The sequence below is a fragment of the Meriones unguiculatus genome, chromosome 7 (genome assembly GCF_030254825.1).
Source record: "Meriones unguiculatus strain TT.TT164.6M chromosome 7, Bangor_MerUng_6.1, whole genome shotgun sequence".
NCBI lineage: Eukaryota > Metazoa > Chordata > Mammalia > Rodentia > Muridae > Meriones > Meriones unguiculatus.
Genome location: NC_083355.1, coordinates 421872 through 444049, shown reverse-complemented (window position 1 = coordinate 444049; position 22178 = coordinate 421872). Strand labels below are relative to the sequence as shown.

Below are 22178 nucleotides of genomic sequence, written 5' to 3'. Positions count from 1 at the left end.
CTAATTAAAAATGGGCCAAGAGGTAAACAGAAAAAATTCAACAAAGGAATCTCAGGTGGGAAAGAAAGAAGAAAGAAAGAAAGAAGACAAAAGAAAGAAAGAAATGGATGAATAAATAGATAATAAAAAAATGCTCAATGTCATTAGTCATCAGGGAAATACAAGTCAAAATGACTCTGATATTCCATCTTATACATATCGGAATGGCTAAGATAAAAAGCTCAAGGACAGCATATGCTAGAAAGGATGTGGAGAAAGCATGCAAAATATACAACCACTTTGAAAATCAATCTGGCACTTTCTCAGAAAATTTAGAATAGTTCTACCTAAAGTGAACAGTTATGAGTAGTGAAAAGTATACCAAACTGGAATAAAAGATCATTAAAGGACCAATATAGACATATAATTGTCAAGTTTAGAGAATATGTATTTTATTCTTAAGATAAAAGTATGTCCAGTTTTCTTTTCCTGTACACTCTGGTATGTTAAGCATATGCTTCAGTTTTTGCCATGTGTCTGTAGTAGGATACCTAAAAAGCAATGTATGGATGCCTATTATAATGAATAGTGGTAATGATTGACTGGAGTCTAACACAGAGAACAGACATGTACACAAGACAGAACAGATATGAAACATGTTAATGCTTTTGAGTCTTAATAATTTCTTGATTTCAGAAAATCAAAAGTCTTCAAAATGAGTACAGTGGAATATATCACAAGAATATGTACTAATGCTGACTATATATAAAATTTGTTTGCAAATATAGATTTTTAAATATTTTCTTGAGACAAAAAGAATAAAAAGAAAATTTGAAAATGTTGTACATGACCTATAAAAAGAAAGAAAGAATATATATAGAAAATTACTATCATTCAATATTTTAAAAATAAAGATAAAGAATAAAAAAGAATAAAGGAAAGAAGGATGAAAGCAGAGTTTGCTTCTAAAATTTTAATATATTTTAGTAAAATATAGCAGGTTTCTATAGAGATTTATAGACTAAGATGAGTTATTATTTGAATAGTTCACACATAATATTCTTAACCAAATACTTGCTATAAAATCAGAGACATATGATGACTCCATTGGGAACTCATAGTGGAATATTTGGTAATGAAACAGCTCATAGCATTAAATTAAAAGAATAAAGTGATTCCAACAACACATAGGAGAAAACATGAACATAGATACCATCACTAAAATATAAAAATCTTCATGAAGACTTAAAGTCAAGTATGGGCATCTTTAGTAATCATCACAGTGCAGAAACAAAATATAGATATGTTAAAACAGTAGCTGATATGGCTTATAATATTTAATAATCTTACTAACATGCTTTGGTCAAGCCAAACTTACTATTTTGAAGTAGCTGCACTACATTTTTTAATGCTGTCCTTCAGGGCATCTTTGACTTGCTTATTTCTTAGGGTATATATAAAAGGGTTTGGTACAGGGGCAAGTGCAAGAGTGAGTATGGCAATCCCCTTGTTTAAAGATATCCTCTCCTCGGCAGAAGGTTTGATATACATAAAAATGCAGCTGCCATAAGAGATGGAGACGACAATCATATGAGAGGAACAGGTGGAGAAAGCCGCCTTCTGCTGCTGAACAGAAGGGAACCTTAGAATTGTACTGATGATTTTCCCATAAGAGAACATTACTAGTGCCAAAGTAAGCAGGAGAATAATGATGGCAAAAAATGAAATTGACTAGTTGGATGGGTCTTGTATCATTGCAGGAAAGCTTCAAGATGGGAGAGTAGTCACAAATAAAGTGTTCAATCACAGTATCACAGAATTCCAAACTCAGACTTACAATAACTCCAGGACAGATCGCCAATACGGCAATTAAACAGCAGGTGCCAAACAGCCATATACAGACTTTGGTGTTCATGATGGTTGCATAGTGAAGAGGTTTACAAATGGCCACATAGCGGTCATAGGACATGACAGCCAGCAAGAAAAACTGTGCTATCCCAAATATAAGGGCAGCAAATAATTGGGTGAAGCAAGCCTCCACGGAAATAGTTTTATCCATGGTCACTATACTGACCAAAAACCTAGGGATGCAGGTAGATGTCAGCGAGATTTCTAAAATGGAAAACTTTTGAAGGAAGAAATACATGGGTGTTTTGAGGTGGGAATCCAACAGAGTGAGAAGGACAATGGTAAGATTTCCAGTGATGCTCAGCACATATGTTATGAACAGGAAAAGGAAGATTACAATTTGCCACTTCGGGTCTTCTGTCAACCCAAAAAGAATGAAAGTTGTCACCAATGAGTGATTTCTCGTGTCTAAATGACTTCTAGATCTTTGTAGCCTGATGGAAAATAGTAATTGATAGGTTCTCTTTTGTAGAGATTTGGAGGTGGTATAGAGAATCCTACAATGCAATGAAAATGGAGAAACTTTTGTTTCCTTCTAAGTATTGACATTTGGTCATTGGTCAGAACTATGAGCATAACAGCACTTATCTAATCCATTTCATAGACACTTTATTTCCAATTATTTTCAGATGTTTTTACAATTGGAAAAAACTGTGTTATTTTCAGTGATAAATCTTTGCACATTTCTCATTTTTTCCACATTTTGAAAATAGAATTCCCAATCCTACCAAATACCAAAAATTATTTTAGGCTCATTTGAGTAATACACAGTTTATTGAGATAACCTTCTTTGTTTCTACAAACGAAGCATTTTCTGAATATTAATATAAATATATTTTGATCAGGTTTTCCCCTCCTTAAACTCCTCCAGATCCTCTCCACTTTCCTACCCACCCAACTTTATGCTCATGTTCTGTCTTTTTTCCTCTCTCTCTCTCTCTCTCAAAAAAAATAAATAACCACCAAAACACCAAAACAAAACAAAGCAAACAAACAAGAACAACAGATAAAAAATACGGAAACAAAAAAATGGAAGAGCAAGCCCTTGGGAAAGGCTGACGTTTGTTTTGTGTTGGCTAACCGCTCCTGGGTATAAGGCCTGCCCTGCTGTGGTTGATATATCCAGTAGGACTGACTCCACTGTAGAAAACTGGTTTTCCCTTGGCCAGGGGCTATCAGCTGCCAGTAGTTTCTTGGTTAGGAATGGGGCCTCATTTCCACTTCCTCTCTTAGAGCTGTCTCCACTCTCCTGACCCACACAAGCGTTTTGCTTCCACAGTGTCTTCGAGTGTGTGCATTAGTCTTGCTGTATCTTGAAGACACTGTTTTCTTGGAAACATCAGTCTCCTCCGGATCTTACACTCTTTCCACCTTCTCTTCTGCATCACTCCCTGGGACTTGACAGGAGGTATTTGATTTTTTTTTTTTTTTTTGAGACAGAATTTCACTATGTATCCCAGGCTAATGAAGAACTCTCTATATGATCTAAGGTGGTCTTCAAAAAAATCATAATGTCTTTAACTAGCTATAAACAAGAATAATAATCTTTTTTTTAAAGTATTGTGTCATTTTTTTCTTTATTAATTACACTTTATTCACTTCTTATCCCCCCTGTGGTTCCCTCTTTCCTCCCTTCCCAATCTTTCCCTTCCTCCACCCTCTGCATTCGTGCCCCTCCCCAAGTCCACTGATAAGGGAGGTCTTCTTTCCTTTCTTCTGATCCTAGTCAATTAGGTCTCATCAGGAGTGGCTGCATTGTCTTCTTCTGTGGCCTGGTAATGCTGCTTCCCCCTCAGGGGGAGGCAATTAAAGAGCCAGCCAATCAGTTCATATCAGAGACATCCCCTGTTCCTATTACAATGGAACCCAGTTGGATACTGAACTGTCATGGTCTACATCTGTGCAGGGGTCTCAGGTTATCTCCATGCATAGTCCTTGTTTGGAGTATCGGTCTCAGGAAAGACCCCTGTGCTCAGATTTTTTGGTTCTGTTGCTCTCCTTGTGGAGTTCCTGTTCTCTCCAGATCTTACTGTTTCCCACTTCTTTCCTAAGATTCCCTGCACTCTGCTTGAAGGTTGCCCATAAGTCTCAGCATCTGCACTGATAGTCTGCAGGGCAGAGCCTTTCAGAGGTCCTCTGCGTCAGGCTCCTGACTTGTTCCCTCTTTTCTCCTTCTTCTGATGTCCAGCCTCTTTGCTTTTCTGGATAGTAATTGAGCATTTTAGCAAGAGTCCTCCCTCTTGATTAGTTTCTTTAGGTGTACAGATTTTAGTAGGTTTATCCTATATTATGTGTCTATATGAGTGAGTATATACCATGTGTGTCTTTCTGCTTCTGGGATAGCTCACTCAGGATGATCTTTTCCAGATCCCACCATTTACCTGCAAATTTCATGATTTCCTTGCTTTTTATTGCTGAGTAATATTCCATTGTTTAGATGTAGCACAATTTCTGTATCCAAGAATAATAATCTTATTCCTTAGAAACAGACCAAGTAAAATGTTGATTGTCAAAAAAAAGTTAAAAGTTTAATTATAGAAACATTTAATAAAGAAAGTGAGAGAAATATTTAGTAACTTTGGATACTTGTCAGTGGAGCTGAGATCAGTATCAATCAGGATTTTTAAAGCCCATATGGATGTGCCCTTAGATTTGTTTAGTTCAGGAGTGATTTAGAGATACCTGATATAGTCTAGGGTGATCTTGAACTTACACAGATGATTCTGCCTCTGAGTGCTGGATTTTAAGGCATGCACCACCACATCCAGAGATACTGTATATTTTAAGGGGCTAAACTAATGAAAATGAACTTTGAAATAAATAATTAAAGTGATTAGTTGTTAGAGGTATTTATTAATTTTGGAGTTCTTTGGTACTACCAAATTGAACTAGTTCATCAGAAAAATCAACCTCAGAAGTTTTCAATTTAAGTTTGAATCAGCAAGTAAAATTTTACATTAAATTTAAAACATTTCGTCTCAATTATTTTTCGTCTCAATTATTTTCCAGTTCAACTTGAGTAGCCTTGTTGTTGTAATAAATAATTTACATTCAGCACTACCTCCGATGTTAACTGTTTTATTTCCCAATTATTTTTTAATTAGTTTTATTTTTTATATTAATTAGAGTTTATTCACTTTGTATTCAAGCTGTCGCCCCCTCCCTCCATTTCCTCCCAATCCTACCCACCCTCCCTCATCTCCTCCCATTCCCCTCTCCAAGTCCACTGATAGGGAAGGTCATCTTCCTGTTCCATCTGACCCTAGTTTATCAGGTCTCATCAGGACTACCTGCATTGTCCTCCTCTGTGTCCTGGCAAGGCTGCTCCCCACGCCGGTGGGGGTGGTCAAAGAGCCTGCCACTGAGTTCATGTCAAAGACAGCTCCTGTTCCCTTTACTTAGGACACCCACTTGGATACTGAGCTGCCATGGACTACATCTGAGCAGGGGTTCTAGGTTATATCCATGAATGGTCCTTGGTTGGAGTATCAGTCTCAGAAAAGTCCCCTGTGTCCAGATACTTTGGTTCTGTTGCTGTCCTTGTGGAACTCCTGTCCTCTCCAGATCCCACTATCTCCCCCTTCTTTCACAGAATTCCCTGAACTCTGCCCAAAGTTTGGTCAAGAGTCTCAGCATCTGCTTTGATACATTGCTGGGTAGAGTCTTTCAGAGACCCTCTGGTAGGATCATATCCTGTTTCCTGTTTTCTCCTTCTTACCATGTCCATCAGGTTTGCTTTCTGAGTGAGGACTGATCATCTTACCCAGGGTTCTCCTTCTTGCTTAGCTTCCTTAGGTGTCCAGATTTTCAGATGTTTATCCTATATTATAGGTTTAGTATCCACTTATAAGTGAGTATATTCCATGTGTATATTTCTGCTTCTGGGATACCTCATTCAGGATGATCTTTTCTATATCCTACCATTTGCCTGCAAAATTCATGATTTCCTTGTTTTTAATTGCTAAGTAGTATTCCATTGTGCCTTATACCCATCAGAACAGCTAAGATAAAAAAAAAGTCAAGCGACAATAAATGCTGGAGAGGATGTGGAGAAAGAGGAACCCTCCTCCATTGCTGGTGGGAATGTAAACTTGTACAACCACTTTGGAAATCAATCTGGCACTTTCTCAGACAATTAAGAACAGTGCTACCTCAAGATCCAGGTATACCTTTCCTGGGCATATACCCAAAATGTTCTCAAATACACAACAAGGACATTTGTTCAACCGTGTTCGTAGCAGCTTTATTCATAATAGCCAGAACTTGGAAACAACTCAGATGTCCCTCAATGGAGAAATGAATACTGAAATTGTGGTATATTTCCTAATTCTTAAATTCTTAAAGCAATGCATACCAGTACAATATGTGTAAAGCTTTTCTAGTCAACAAACATAACATTGGAGACATATATGCTTTGAGACATATACATGGAAAGTTTAACTATGGGTTTCATGGATGTTATTAGAATTTTCTCTAATGCTGAATTTAGTTGATATAATCCATATTCAAGACAGAACTGTTTTTATAAAATCTCTTTGTATACAAGTTGACAAATACTGAAAATACTCTTTTTGAGTTCCACAGAGGTTTTGTTTGTGGATACATTGTAGCACTTTATTTTTGTCCTAAAATCCAATTTAAAAATGTCTTCCAAATGAATATTTTCCAATTTGCCTCATCAGTTTCAGTGGAGAACTTGTTCAGATTAAATCCCAGCTCATTTTACAAGTAATCATATTTCCCCTCTTTAATCACAATACATGATATAACATCTCAACTCCACTGCTGTTTTTCCTATAAATGGAATAATTAATATATTCCTAAACAGTACTGTGTTCCTGTTCTGTTGTAACTGAAGGACTATAGTCCCTACCTCATTTTAGTCTTTAATAAATCAGACTTTGACTCCATATCATTGGAGGTTGTCATGTTCCTTAATAATGAATGACATTTTTACTCAGACCTGGTATAAGTCCTTGGGGAATTTTTGGGGAAAGTGCACTAATTCACCATTTTCATCATTAGCTCTAAAAGTAAAATAACAAAGTTAATACTAATTCCTCTTATCTATATGGAATCTTGTTCTGCTGATGACAAATGGAATCTGAGGCATATAGTAACTCTTCCATTTTCTTCAAAGTACCTTAGATTCTCAAATCTTCTGAACATGTATGGGCTTCCTAATTAACCATTTAAAAATATTTGAGAGAAGATAATTATAAAATCTGTATGGGAGAATATTAACATCACTTGACAAGAAATATCCTTTGTGGGAGTTCACCTTATTATACACTTTAGTCTCCAAACAAACTCAGCACATTAATATCTATATAATAATAGCATGGCTAGTAAACATAGCCTAATTAAAGTTCCAAAAGTAACTTACAGGTTGTAAATAAGTAAATAAAATATTTAAGAAAAATACCTGAAATTTTATAGACATATAATATACAGGAAAGATTTACTCTTAGGTTACATGTAAGAACAAGTCGCAGAAAGTCAAAACAGAAAATACTCTTATTCTTTATTAAGTAATCTATCATTAAAATGATGTCCCGTCCCATGGGGCAAGTTGAGCAGGGTTACCTGAAGGAAGGAGTGGGAATGATAGGGACAGAGACTCCAGGAATGGAGTCAAGACAGGATTCTGAACAAAACTCAGGACTCGTTTATGCAACCTTGGATAGCATTTTTAAAACAAAAGGCCACAAGCAACTTCCTTAAAATAAAAACTACATCAGTCAGTAAAAATTTGCCCAAAAGTTCACTTGCAGATGACTTCCCTATTTAAGAACAGACAGTGGTAAGAGCATCTGTTTCCGTCAGGTCTCTATGAGACTAACCTCCAGACTATATGCTAAAAATAAGGTAAAGAAGTAAAATTCCATAAGCTGACTCCTTCAAAATGAATTCAAACTGATGAAGATTAAATTTGTTGCAGATGATGCCAGAGAGCTTTTCACAGATACTGACATCACTAACTGAGAAACCTATATAGCATGGCAAGATATTTTCTTTCTGATGAAGAATTGCACTTTGGGAAATTTCCAAAATGTAATTCTACCTTACTCCCCCCCCAAAATCCCAATCACTTTTTAATATAGTATATGCTTTATTTATGGGATTTAAAGCTGTATAGAAGTGTAGAATTACTGAAATAATTGATAAGATAACAAAAATATGATGGCTGATGTGGCATTAAAACAATTTTAGATAAATAAGAATGTTGAACTGATGAAATTGTATATGAAATACTGTTCATTCTATAATGTGTAGAACTAGGGAAGTTCCAATATACATATAAATTGGTATGCTAGAAGAGGAGAAAGTAGACCATAGAGCAAGAACAATTTTTAAAGAAGTATCTACAAAAGATTTTTAGAATGTACTGTGAGCTGTTAACTCAGTGACTGATGAAGCTGAGTGACTGGCATGTGAAAAGTATATTCCATGGTCTATTGCATGAAGACAGAAAGTGCATGTTTGCAAAATTCTTATGAATTAATAATAATAATAATAAAAACAGTGGGATGGTTTTTTGGTTTGTTTTCTGTTTTATAAAGATCATTTGGGAAGAGGGAGGGAGAGAGGGTGGGATCAGAGGAGAGAAAGGTGGGGAATATGTTTGGGATGTAAAGTGAACAACTAAATGAATAAAGTTAAAAGGTTTTTAAAAATAAAAATCTTTTTTTTAAATTTTTATTGAAAAAAATGTATAACATATAGTTTTAATTTTTAACTAAATTTTTATTATGCAATATATTTTATCATATTTCCATCCCCCAGTATCTCCCAATATTTCTGATCTCTAGTTTTATGTTCCATTTATCTTTTTCTCTTAACAAAACAACCAAAAACTAAAACCACAACACATACATACATACATATACATACACACACACATACACACACCCCTACAAAAACACGATTGATTTTGTTTTGTTTTGTCCAATTATATGGATGGGGGCTGCCTTAAGATGTAGTTAATAGTTTCTTTAAGTCTGGCTAAGATGCTCAATCCCCATTCAGAAAGGAAAAAAGGACGGACATCAGAAGAGAGAGAAAACAGGGAACAGGACAGGAGCCTGCCACAGAGGGCTTCTTAAAGGCTCTACCCTGAAGGGTATCAAAGCAGATGCTGAGACTTATGGCCAACCTTTGGGCAGAGTGCAGGAAATATTATGAAAGAAGTGGGAAACAGTAAGGCCTGGAAAGGACAAGAGCAAAACCGAACCAAAAAATCTGGGCACAGGGGTCTTTTCTGAGACTGATACTCCAGCCAAGGACCACTCATGGAGATGGCCTGGAACCCTTGCACAGAGATAGCCCATGGCAGTTCAGTGTCCAAGTGGGTTTCATAGTTATGGGGACAGGGACTGTCTCTGACATGAACTGATTGGCTTGCTCTTTGATCACCTCCCCCTGAAGGGGGAGCAGGACACAGAGGAAGACAATGCAGCCACTCCTGATGAGGCCTGATAGACTAGGATCAGAAGGAAGGGGAGGAGGACCTCCCCCATCTGTGGACTGGGGGAGGGGCATGGGTGGAGAAGGGGAAGGGAGGGTGGGATTGGGAGTGGAGGAGGGAGGGAGCTACAGGGGGGTATACAAAGTGAATAAATTGTAATTAATAAAAATTAAAATTAAAAAATAAAATAATAAAATTAAAAAAGAAAGAGAAAAAAAAGAATGTACTAATAAAAAATGTAGTTAATGTATCCAGTGCAACTCTATTAGAGAGAACTAAATTTTTTCCTTTCAAAGTGAATATGAATTGTAGATAACATTTTGGTTAGGGAACAAAACCCATATCTACTTCCTCCTCATATGTTAGGACCCCACATGGCTTCATTCTGTGCTGTTCCTGTCACAGTCTCTGTCAGTCTTGATGTGTGTGGAAGATACCCATCACTTCTAGCTCTTTTTGCTGTCATAGATCCTTGAGCCTTGAAGGGAGGTCATGGATGCAGACATCCCACTTTTTAAATTAGTTAAAAAGTATTAGATTTTATTATAGCATTTCACAGTAAATTTCTTTTTAGTATATTTTATCAATTCTTTGAAATTTATACATGATTATAATGTTTTGATCATATTCACTTCCACTTCTCCTCCTAACTCCTCCCATAGCCATCCCCTGCCATCCCTAACTTTTTTCTTCTTTTCAGAAATAAACCAAGAGTCCAATTTGTGATGCTCATATATTCATGAGTGTGTGGCTATCCACTGAAGTGTGGTCAATCTACCAGGAACCATATCTTTGAAGAAAACTGACTGTTTTTCTATTATAAGCTATCAGCTGTCAAAAGCTCCTCAGCGAAAGGCAGAGGGTTCTGAAGCCTTTCCCCTTCAAGCTGTAATGTCAATTGTCTTGAGTTTGGGCAGGTTTTTCCCAGAGAGTATTAGCTTCTGTGAGCTAAAGGATGCAGCAATCCTGTCATGTCCAAAATACATCGTTTTCCTTTAGTCTTTAGTCTTTCTGACTGTTATCATCTTTCTGCCCCCTCTTCCATGATGATCACTTTGGATGGCAATGGCATGAGGTGTAACTATACAGACATCCTATTTGTGGTGAGCATGCTAATAAAAATTATTTGCTGAACTTTACTTGGTTTTGAGTTTCTGTATTGGCAACAATCCATCATACAAAGAAAATTCTTTGATGAGGTCCTGGAGTAGCTTTATAGAGGGTATCTTTCTACTATGTACATTTAGCAAAATAATGGTAGTAATCTCTCTGGGACCTGTAAAATCTCTTTTGTAGTTACCTTCTGTTAATTGATAAAATCCCATGACAAAAAAAAAGTAAGAAAAGTAGGGCTTATTTTAGCTCATGATTCCAGAGGGATACTGGCGCAGAGAAAGAGAATCCAGACAGTACTGATGAGACCCATAGGCAAGGGTCAGATAGCAGGGGAGGAGAACCTTCCCTATTAGTGGACTAAGAAGAGACAAAAGGGAAACAGAAAAATGAGGGTGGGACAAGGAGGAATTGAGGGAGGGAGCTACAGCCAGGATACCAAGTGAATAAATTGTAAAAAAAAATTATAATAATAAAGAAAAATTATTAAAAAACTGAGAAGAGTCTTAAACTCATTGGCACAGGAGACAACTTCCTGAACAGAACACCAACAGCACAGTCTCTAAGATCAAAAATCAATAAATGGCACATCATCAAACTGAAAAGCCTCTGTAAAGCAAAGGACACTGTCATCAGAATGAACCGACTGCCTACAGGCTGGAATAGGATCTTCATCAACCCTATATCTGAAACAGGGCTAATATCCAGAATAAATAAAGAACTCAAGAAGTCAAACACCAAAAAACCAAGTAATCCAATCAAAAATGGGGTACAGAGCTAAACAGAGAATTCTTAATAGGGAAATGCAAATCAAAACAATCCTGATATTTCATCTTACACCATCAGAACAGCTAAAATAAAAAACTCAAGCGACAACACATGCTGGAGAGGATATGGAGAAAGGGGAACCCTTCTCCATTGCTCGTGAGAATGTAAACTTGTACAACCACTTTGGAAATCATTGTGGAGCTTTCTCAGGCAATGAGGAATAGTGTTGCCTAAAGATCCAGCTATACCACTCCTAGGCATATATCCAAAAGATGCTCAAATATATAAAAGGACATTTTTTTCAGCCATGTTCATAGCAGCTTTATTCGTAATAGCCAGAATCTGGAAACCACCCAGATATCCCTCAACAGAGGAATGGATACAGAAATTGTGGTACATTTACACAATGAAATACTACTCAGCAATTAAAAACAAGAACATCATGAAATTTGCAGACAAATGGTGAGATCTAGAAAAGATCACTCTGAGTGAGGTATCCCAGAAGCAGAAAGACACACATGGTATATACTCACTTATAAGTAGATATTAGACAGTTAATATAATATAAACATTCTAAAAGTCTGTACACACAGAGAAGTTGAGCAAGAAGGAGGACCCAGGGTAAGATGATAACTCCTCACTCAGAAAGGCCAATGGGATGGACATCATAAAAGGGAGAAAACAGGGAACAGAAAAGGAGCCTACCACAGAGGGCCTCTGAATGATTCTACCCAGGAGAGTAATAAAGCAGATGCTGAGACTAATAGCCAAATTGGGCAGAGTGCAGTATAAAGTGACTACATTGTAATTAATTAAAAAAATAAAATTTTAAATCAGGGATCTTTTTTGTTTTTTTTTTTTGTTTTGTTTTTGAATTTTATATTTGTTTTGTTCTGTTTTGTTTTTATATTTGGTCAAACATTACACAGCTATGAATGGGTGTATTTTTATCAGGGTGCTTTAATCTATTCAATTAATATCTGTGTTTGTTTTGCCAGTAGTTCTGTGCTATTTTTATTTTAGGTCTCTGTGGTTTAAGTTGTTATTAATAATTGTGACATCCCAGCAGTGCTTTCATTGGTCAATATTGTTTTGGGATATCTGTAATGTTTGTACTTCCATCTGAATTTTAAAATTGTGAAGGTATCGGACGGGTCTGATGCTCTTTGGGTGGATGACACCTAAATGAACATCGGTACAAAGTCCCAATTTATTTCTAATATCAGAGATCAGACCTCTACTCTTGCCTGATGCGTCTAAAACAAAAAGGGGGAACTGTAAAGAGCTGCGGAATGCCGGGCCTTAAAGACGGAGCGGGTTTCCGCCTTCCACCTTCCCGATGGTGAGTGCTCTCTGTCACAAACAATTCCACATTTGGCTAAGGCTGAGGATCTGGCTTGCTTCCATGTATGTGGACCTATCTGCATTGCCCACGTGGCACGCCTGGATTGGCTACCCAGAGGCTATTTAAGCTGTGGGCTGGCTTTCCCCAGGGTCCGAGGATTGTTCAATGTTCCTGAATAAACTGCATTGAAAAAAAAATTGTGGTTTTCTTTTCCATTTCTGGGAATTATTACAATTTATTTTAAAGAAAGATTATGTCAGAGGCAGTCCCTCTTCACATTACTATGTAACCTAATTGGACTCTGAACTGCCCTGGGCTACATCTGTGCAGGGGTTCTGGGTTATCTCCATGAATAGTCCTTGGTTGGAGTATGAGTCTCTGGGAAGTTCCCTGTGTTCAAATTTTCTTGTTCTGTTGCTCTCCTTGTGGAGACCCTGTCCTCTCCAGCGCTCTTTGATCACCTCCCTCTGTGGGGGAGCAGCCTTACCAGGCCATAGTAGAGGACAATGCAGCCACTTTTGATGTGAACTGACAGACTAAGATCAGAAAGGAGAGGAGAACCTCCCCTATTAGTGGACTTGGGGAGTGGCATGCAAGCAGAGGGAGGAGGGAGGGTGGGATTGGGAGGGGAGGAGGGAGGGGTTTATGGGGGGATGCAGAATGAATAAAGTGTACTTGATGAAAAATTAAAAAAAAAAAAAGAAAGATGCATTGAATATAGAATTCCATTTACACATTAAACCTATGAATACAAGTGTTCTGGTTTTATCTTTAATTTCTTTCTTCAGTGTTCTAAAGATTTTATTGTATAGGCTTTTACATTATTAATTAGATTTATTCCAAGGTACTTAATTTTTAAAAGGTTTTTGTGAATGGGTTTGCCTTCCTGGGATTGTTTTCTCTTTTTTATATTTTATTTATTTATTACAATTTATTCACTTTTTATCCCTGCTGCAGCCCTTCCCTCATCCCCTCCTAGGTCTACCCTTCCTCTCTTTCTCCTCCTATGCCCTTTTACTAGACCCCTGATAGGAGAGGACTCCTCCCCTTCTATCTGACCCTAGCCTATCAGATGTCATCAGGGCTAGCTGCATCATCTTCCTCTGTGGCCTGGTAAGGCTGCACCCTCCAGGGGGAGATGACCAAAAAGCAGGTCACTGAGTTCATGTCAGAGACAGTCCTGCCCCCCTTACTGGGAAAACAGTTTTCACTTGGAAACTGAGCAGTCTATGGGCTTCCTCTGAACAGGGGGTCTATGTCCTAGCCATGCAAAGTCCTTATTTGGAGTATCAGTTACTGCAGGCCTCCCTGGGCAGCCAAATGGTGGGAGGTAGTGAGTGAGTAACCCAGAAGCAAAAGACTCATATGGTATATACTCACTTATAAGTGGATATTATCCTTATAATAAAGGATAAACATAGTAAAATCTATAGCCCTAAAGAAGCTAAACAACAAGGAGAACCCTAGGGAAGATGTTTAATTCTCATTCAGAAGGGCAAACAGGATAGACATCGGAAGTAGAAGAAAGGGAACCAGAGTATTGAAGGAGATACTGAGACTCATAGCCAAACTTTGGGCAGAGTACAGGAATCTTTATAAAAGAAGAGGGAGATAGAAAGACCTGGAGGGGACAGAAACTCCACAAAGAGAACAACAGGACCAAAAACCTTCGTGATTTTTTATTCTTTTTTGTTTCTGGTAGAAACAAAAATTTTAATCTTTCAGGGAAAAGAAAATGATCAAAACATATGACAATATATTTTTAAATTAAAAAATAACAGAAAAGATTCTTATAAAAACATATCAAAAACCTCAGTTGCTAAAATCAAATCACCTTTAATCCAGAGATACAATGGTGATTCAACATTAATAAACCAGTAAATTTAAACTACCACATAATTAGATTCTAGGATGAAAACCACACAGTCATGTCATTAGATGCAGAAAAGGCCTTTGATAAAATCCCTTCATGATATAAGTTCTGGAAAATTTGGGAAACAAGAGACATAGTCTCCTAAACTTGATAAACATTCAGTGAATTAGAAAGACATAACCTTGGCATACAAAAACAGTATCCTTCATATAAGCCAATGACAAACATGGAAAGAAATCAGGGAAACAATCCCACTCATAATAGCCCCAAAAATATCTTGGAAGAAATCTTAACAGGAAATAAAAGAATTGTGTAGTAAGAACTTTAAGAAAAAAGCCGAAGAAATATCAGACAACGGAAAGAATTCTTATGCTCAAGGATTGGGGAGATTAATGTTGTAAAAAATGGTTATTTTACCAAAAACATACTACAGAAATTCAATGCAGTCCCCATCTAATTTCCAATGCACTTCTAAACATAAATTGAAAGAAAAAATCTCAACATTCACATGGAAACAAACAAAAAGACCCAAAATAAAAAAAAAAAATCCTGAAGCATGAAGGATAATTTTGAGCAGTTACTCAGCAAGCAATAATTGTTTCATCAGTTTTTCACTTTGCTTCATATGATGGCTGACATCATACACAGAATTCTGTATCTTCCAGGACCTAATAGTTCTCAAAGGAATTTGAGTAAAATGTTGGCAAAATTAATTGTAGATGCATTAGTTTTTCTGTCTCTAGGGATGTGTGTGTTACGTTTTCCTCCAGGACAAACTCTCCTAACTCACAAACACACATAATGCATCTGTTCCTTAGACAGAAAAGGGTTTTTTAATGTTCATTGCTGAACAATATGAGAAAAGTTATGCAGTCAATGGCATATGATGTTAGATATTTTTTTCTTAAAGATCAGAATTTGGAGAAGTGGATAGGCTTTCACAAGTGGGATGTAGACAAAATATTTACATTTTAATAACAGAGTAGCTGTATAGAAGAACTTAATTTGACCAAATCATTCAAAAAATGAAACAAACTTATCTACTTATTGTTTTTTAATTAAACTTCAGAAAATCAGGACACTAGGTTTAAACTATGCTGACTAATCTAAAAGTATGTTTTCCCTTGTCAGCAATGTTATCCATCTGCCTAAACCAGAACTCTTTATCATAAGTCTTTTCAATGTACATCATGATGCCATTTTGTTAAATTTACCAACTTTTTTCTGCCTATGTCTTCTCCAAATCTGACATCTGAGTTCAGAAATGTGTAACACTGACCACACAAGGAGTTAAATGCATTTTCTCAGGTAAACATCAGTGATATTACTTATACATCCCTAATGGGCAGAGGACACAGGAAACCATTTCATTAACCTCTACATCCTCATTGCACATCATTAACTCAGAGCCCTTTTGTGGTTTACCTGAGAATCATGGAATTTTTGCTTCTTGGAACTGGTAGCAGTATAATGCACTCATGTGATTCCAGAAAGTACCTTTCAGTTGCTGAGTATCTGAGTCAACGAAATTCTAAAATTCTCAGTATTAAAGGCTTTCATTTTATTGTCACATGTCACAAATGGTATTAAGATTTGTTAAAATTGATTAATTTGCAAGACAATATATAGATGCAGATCTGAGCTCAAAAAGATAAAACAAGAGACAGAGTATTGTCACCAGCATTAATGGTTGCAGGGTTATTATTCAGGTATGAATATTATTCATGTATCAAATAAAATTTATGTCTATTTTGAACATTAGAGCACTGGATATGATGAAGTAGAATACAAACAGGAAGCTACCTAACTTGTTGGCACTAGTATGTGACCTTGGGCTTGTAAATGGAACCACAGAAGGATGATTATTGGGCATAGAGTGAAGAGTATATTCATATTTTCCACAATGATTATAATTATTATATTTTGTGCTACTTATTATGTTACTACTGTGTTAGCTTCCTTACAGTATGTATCCTTTTCTTGCCACACTTTTTTAACAACAACAAATTTATCAGTGTATTTTGTTTTAAAGCAGCGGTTGAGGAAGGCTGTCATGCAAAAGCTTACTGGCATAATATATTTAGCCTTAATCTCTGACCTTGCTCATTAAAATATGTGATATTGTATTTGTTTTAATTTCAGAGAAGAGTTAATTAAAAACTGTAGGATTTTAGTCAGTTTCTCTCCATGGAGTGCTTTCTGTTTCAAGTTTTCTATGACCTTGAGAGCTTAATAATTGAGGATGCTGTTTGTAGTTTCGCACTCCTGTGAGCCCAGCACAAGTGAAGCTGAGGGATGACCACCACAAATTAGAGGTTACCCTGAGCTGCAGAGTAAGTTCTGGACTACAGAGCCAGCTAAGCCATACTCTGCAACAGAACCAAAACAAACACCAGCAAGAGTTGCTATGAGTATGTCAATACCTAGACTCTCACACAGTACTGAGGCAAGAGGCTAAAGAATAGCAGGTCAGTATGGGAGCAAACAAAAAAGATTGAATTTGATTCAAGATAAGCTTTCTAGTGATAATTTTAAATTGTATGTTATGGTCATTAAGATTTTGAAATTACAATGTGTACATTTTGATAATTTGTTTTATCTTCCTCAAGAAAAATGAAACAAATTAACTTCCTTCACCAGACACAGTATGAACTTTCAATTTTTTTTTCTCTTTCCATTCTTTTATTTTATTTTTTTATCAGTTACATTTTATTAACTCTGTATCCCAGCCGTGTACCGATCCCTCATTCCCTCCCAGTCCCTCCCTCCCTCCCTCATCTCCACTGTGCCCCTTTCCAAGTCCACTGATAGGGGGGACCTCCTCCCCATTCATCTGATCCTGTTTTATCAGGTATCTTCAGGACTGGCTGCAAAGCCCTCCTCTGTGGCCTAACAGGACTGCTGAACTTTCAGTTTTAATGGATAGTTATTTTGGAATTTCTCAAGCGTTAAGTACAAGGTTTGTTTTTAAGAGTAAGAACATTACATACATATTTGAAACCATATCAAATGATTTTGAATTGACATTGTTTCTTTTACTCACAGACCTATCCAAATTCAGACCTTAGCTATGCCAAATAAGACATCAATCACAGAATTTATTCTTCTGGGACTTACAGATGATCCAGAGTTACAAATTGTGATATTCTCCTTTTTGATGGCCACATACCTACTGAGTGTAAGTGGAAACATGATCATCATTACATTGACACTGTCAAATGTTCACTTGAAAACGCCCATGTATTTCTTTCTCAGGAATTTTTCCTTCTTAGAAATTTTATTTACTACAGTCTGCATTCCAAGATTTCTGATCAGCATTGCTACAGGGAACACAGCTATTTCCTATAATGCTTGCATGGTACAAGTATTCTTTTTGATCTTTCTGGGAGCGACAGAATTTTTTCTGCTGGCTGCAATGTCCTATGATCGTTATGTGGCTATCTGCAATCCTCTGCACTATACAGCTATCATTAGCAACAAAGTGTGCAACCAACTTGTAATTGCCTCCTGGTCATCTGGTTTTCTTGTTGTTTTCCCCCCAGTGATCATGGGCCTTCAGCTGGAGTTCTGTGACTCTAACATCATTGACCACTTCACTTGTGACTCTTCTCCCCTGCTGCAGATTGCTTGCACAGATACAAAGATACTAGAGCTGATGGCATTTTCCTTAGCAGTGTTCACTCTCATGGTAACTTTGGCTTTGGTGGTTCTCTCCTACATACTCATCCTTAGAACAATTCTGAAGATATCCTCTGCCCAGCAGAGAAAAAAAGCCTTTTCCACTTGTTCCTCCCACATGATAGTGGTTTCCATTTCATATGGAAGCTGCATTTTTATGTATGTAAAAACGTCTGCCAGAGAAAGTGTGGTGCTAAATAAAGGAGTTGCCTTGCTCAACACCTCTGTAGCTCCTATGCTGAATCCCTTCATTTACACCCTAAGGAACCAGCAGGTCAAGCAGGCACTCAAGGACTTCACCAAAAAATTACTGCCTACAGAGATGCACTGAGTTTTCTGAAATTTGTAATTGTAATCACAAATAACTCACCAGTACATGCAAAGCTTCTTTCCAGGTAATAGGCATACAGTAAAGAATAAGGCACACAAGATCATGCTCTTGCTTCCAGTAACTAGGAAATAGCCAACAAAATAGGAAAGTAAATTAACTAGTGCCACAGTGAGAGACAAATGCTACAAAAGAAGAGAAATACAACAAGGGAAGGGTGGTGAGGGAGAGTCAAACTAAATAGCCTACCTAAATAATTCAGTCATTTTAAAGCTTTCTTACAAACAACCTACATTCAGGTGTATTTTCTTATATTCTTTTTGCTTTCCTGAAAATTTCTCACCTAGTGGCTTGAACTGGGAGTATACTTCTTGATGCTTTAGTGAGAAGCGAGAAATATAATTAGTGAAAGGGAATGGGTTTGTTTGCAGTTTGGGCTTGAACTGGGAAGAAAAATATTCTGTTTCTCTCATACCTGTAGGAATCTATGTCAGGATTTTTTGAATCTTGTTGTTTAGGGTCTATGCTACACTGTTATAGTTTCCCCTCTATTTGTTAGACTTAATCTGAAGTGCTCTTCTATCTACGGGTGGATCTGCTGAAATATTTGAAATATGTTGTGTTTTATAGAAACAAGAGGTGAGTACAGGTAAATGTAAAGAGGCAGCTCCGTTAGTATCAGGTAATGATGCAAAATAACTGCTCTGTATAACATCTCAGCTGTTGTTATATTTAAAATCCTGGTATAAGTGGATCTGTTTTTGTGCACTTTGTAAACAGTCAAAGCTAGCTTCAAATCCAGGGTTCTCTGCGCTTATGAGCCCTGTTCATCGTGACCCCTTTTTAAACCTGACAGCGTCACCCTTGTTTCTCTACTACCTGCTGGAGGACATCCCTGATTAGTCATTCTGTGGTTTGAAGTTTTCTCTCATTGCCAGGAGGAGATGTGTCCTTTGATCTAAACTGACCCCAAGTCAGAGAGGAAGAGGCAGCAGGCTCTAAGATTTGCAACTAAAATTGCAAAATACCAACAGGCAAATGCTATAACATTTTACAAGGAAATTACAACTAAATCAAAGAAAGGTCACCAACAGCACAGTTGCATCATTTTCATTGTTTTAGCCTTTCTAGGTTGTCCATGTTGAATCCTTTTAATTTTCAAAAAGCACAGTTTAGCACATAAAACATTTGGACACATTCACTTACTTATATCATAAATAATTGTTATAATATAACTGTAACTCTGCACAAGCCTGATAGAAAGCTATCATTATCAAATATTTATTTTGGACAAAATCACCTTGGCAAACATTTTTCTAAGCTTTATTTTTTAGAATATTTGCATTAAGAAGGCTCACAAATACAAAACCAAAGGCAGTAGTAATTAGCACCAGAGCTGTATAGAATTTTTCACAGACGCACACACACACGGAGTAGAAATCAAAAAAGTCTCTGTTTATTTCTATTCTTGCCTGTAGAAGTGAAAATCCAGTAAAATAAATCAGTCTTTGGAGTAGGCCATGAGGACTCTGGAAAGTCTTTCCTTGGAGAAAGTTTTATGAATGAGAAGATTAGACAATTTAAAAAACGTTTTCTCATCATGAAATTGCCTGAAACATTTCGGTTTTTGTTTTATATTTATATATTCGTTGATTTTTATTAATTACAATTTATTTACTTTGTATCCCAGCTGTAGCCTCCTCTCTCATCCCTTCCATAGCCCACCCTCCATCCCTCTTCTCCTCCCTTGCCTCTCCCCCAGTCCAATAATAGGCGAGGTCCTCCTCCCCTTTCATCTGATCCAGGTCTATCAGGTCTCATCAGGACTGGCTGCAGTGTCTTCCTCAGGAGGAGGTGATCAAAGGTCCAGCTACTGAGTTCATGTCAGAGACAGCCCCTGTTCCCCTTACTAGGGATCCCACTTATAGACTGAGCTGCCATGGGCTACATCTGTGCAGGGGTTCTAGGTTATCTCCATGCATGGTCCTTGCTTGGAGTATCAGTCTCAGAAAAGACCCCTCTGCCAAGATTCTTTTGGTTCTGTTGCTCTCCTTGTGGAGCCCTGTCCTCTCCATGTCTTTCTCACTCCCTCTTCTTTCATAAGATTCCCTGCACTCTGCTCATTGTTTGGGTATGAGTCTCAGAATCTGCTTTGGTATCCTGCTGAATAGAGTCTTTCAGAGGTCCTCTGTGGTAGGATCCTGTCCTATTCCCTGTTTTCTCCCTCTTCTAATGTCCATCCTACTTGCCTTTCTGAAGGAGGATTGATCTTCTTACCCATGGTCGTCCTTCTTGCTTAGCTTCTTTAGGTGAACAGAATTTAGTATGTTTATCCTATATTATATGTCAGTTTATCCTATATTATAAGTGAGTATATACCATGTGTCTTTCTGTTTCTGGGATACCTCACTCAGAATAATCTTTTCTAGTTCCCACCATTTGCCTTCAGATTTCATGATTTTTTTTTTGTTTTTAATTACTGAGTAGTATTCCATTGTGTAAATGTACCACAATTTCTGTATCCATTCCTTCATTGAGGGACATCTGTTTCCAGATTCTGACTATTATGAATAAAGCTACTAAAACATATTTGAGCAAATGTTCTTGTTTTATACTTGAGCATATTTTGGATATATACCTAGGCGAGATAGAGCTGAACATACTTAGTCATCTGGGAAATGCAAATTACATCGACCCTGAGATTTGACATTATACCCATCAGAATGGCTAAGATCAAAAACTCAAGTGATAATACATGCTGGAGAGGATGTGGAGAAAGGGGAACCCTCCTCCATTGCTGGTGGGAATGTAAACTTGTACAACCACTTACTTTGGAAATCAATCTGGTGCTTTCTCAGAAAATTAGGAATAGTGCTACCGCAAGAAACCTTTCATTTTTTAATATCTAAATTAGCTTTGACTTATGAAACAAAACTTATCATATAGAAATCTAAAGATTTAGACTTGGTGCAAGTTTAGAAGACATAATTAATAACCTTAAATAGACTAATTTTCTGATGTAAATGTGTTCCTCATGTATGTGATAATTCTATTTAACCAGAGATATAAAGATATATAAAGTACAGATACTTAATGAACCTAACAGTAGGTTTGAGATGTCTAAGCAGTCAAAATCCTGGTAGAATTAAGAGAAAACACAAGTAATTCTTGTAACAAAACAGCAAATCTTTATCCTATAAAAGCTAATTCTTTTTTTTTCTGAATAGATCTATATTGTAAAAGCACAATTGTTTTAGACCAAAGAAATAGGAAAGTCTTTGAACAAATTGTTGGTTATACAAAACCAACAATTAAATCAGAGAAATAAAATCTCTGTCTCACACCAGTAAGCTTTCTGCAACTGGGCAAACTACAGCTTGATGCTATTATCCTAAAAATGAGAAAGCATGCACGTGCTAACAATAATGTGTATAGTTTATAGTTATTTCTTTATAAAATCTTGAGATAAATAAAATAAAATTAGTTTTCTTGAGTTTAAGAATTTCAATAATGTAATCTCAAACTGTACTTAATTATAAAATATTTAGAATTCTTTTTTGAACGTAATGTACCCTATAAGTCTCATTGGTAGATTTAAAATATTTATCTTTGAATACATGTGTATTCCTCACATACACATTTATGCGTGTTGTATCTAAACTCTAGATACATTATATAAATAACCATTGCACTATGTAAAAGGATACTACACTGTGGT

At 36.7% G+C, this 22178-nt stretch overlaps 2 protein-coding genes across 2 annotated transcripts; one reads left to right on the top strand and one right to left on the bottom strand.

Moving 5' to 3' along the window:
• Nucleotides 1–1356: 1356 nt before the first annotated feature.
• LOC110544461 (olfactory receptor 6C74-like) lies at nucleotides 1357–6816 on the bottom strand. The gene is given in 3 exon segments (XM_060386192.1): nucleotides 1357–1698; nucleotides 1700–2384; nucleotides 6761–6816. Coding segments are annotated over 3 exon segments (1083 nt in total).
• A 10708-nt stretch (nucleotides 6817–17524) lies between these two features.
• LOC110540578 (olfactory receptor 6C65-like) lies at nucleotides 17525–18463 on the top strand. Its single transcript, XM_021627335.1, has one exon. It carries the CDS (start codon nucleotides 17525–17527, stop codon nucleotides 18461–18463), a length of 939 nt encoding a protein of 312 aa, XP_021483010.1.
• Nucleotides 18464–22178: the final 3715 nt, after the last annotated feature.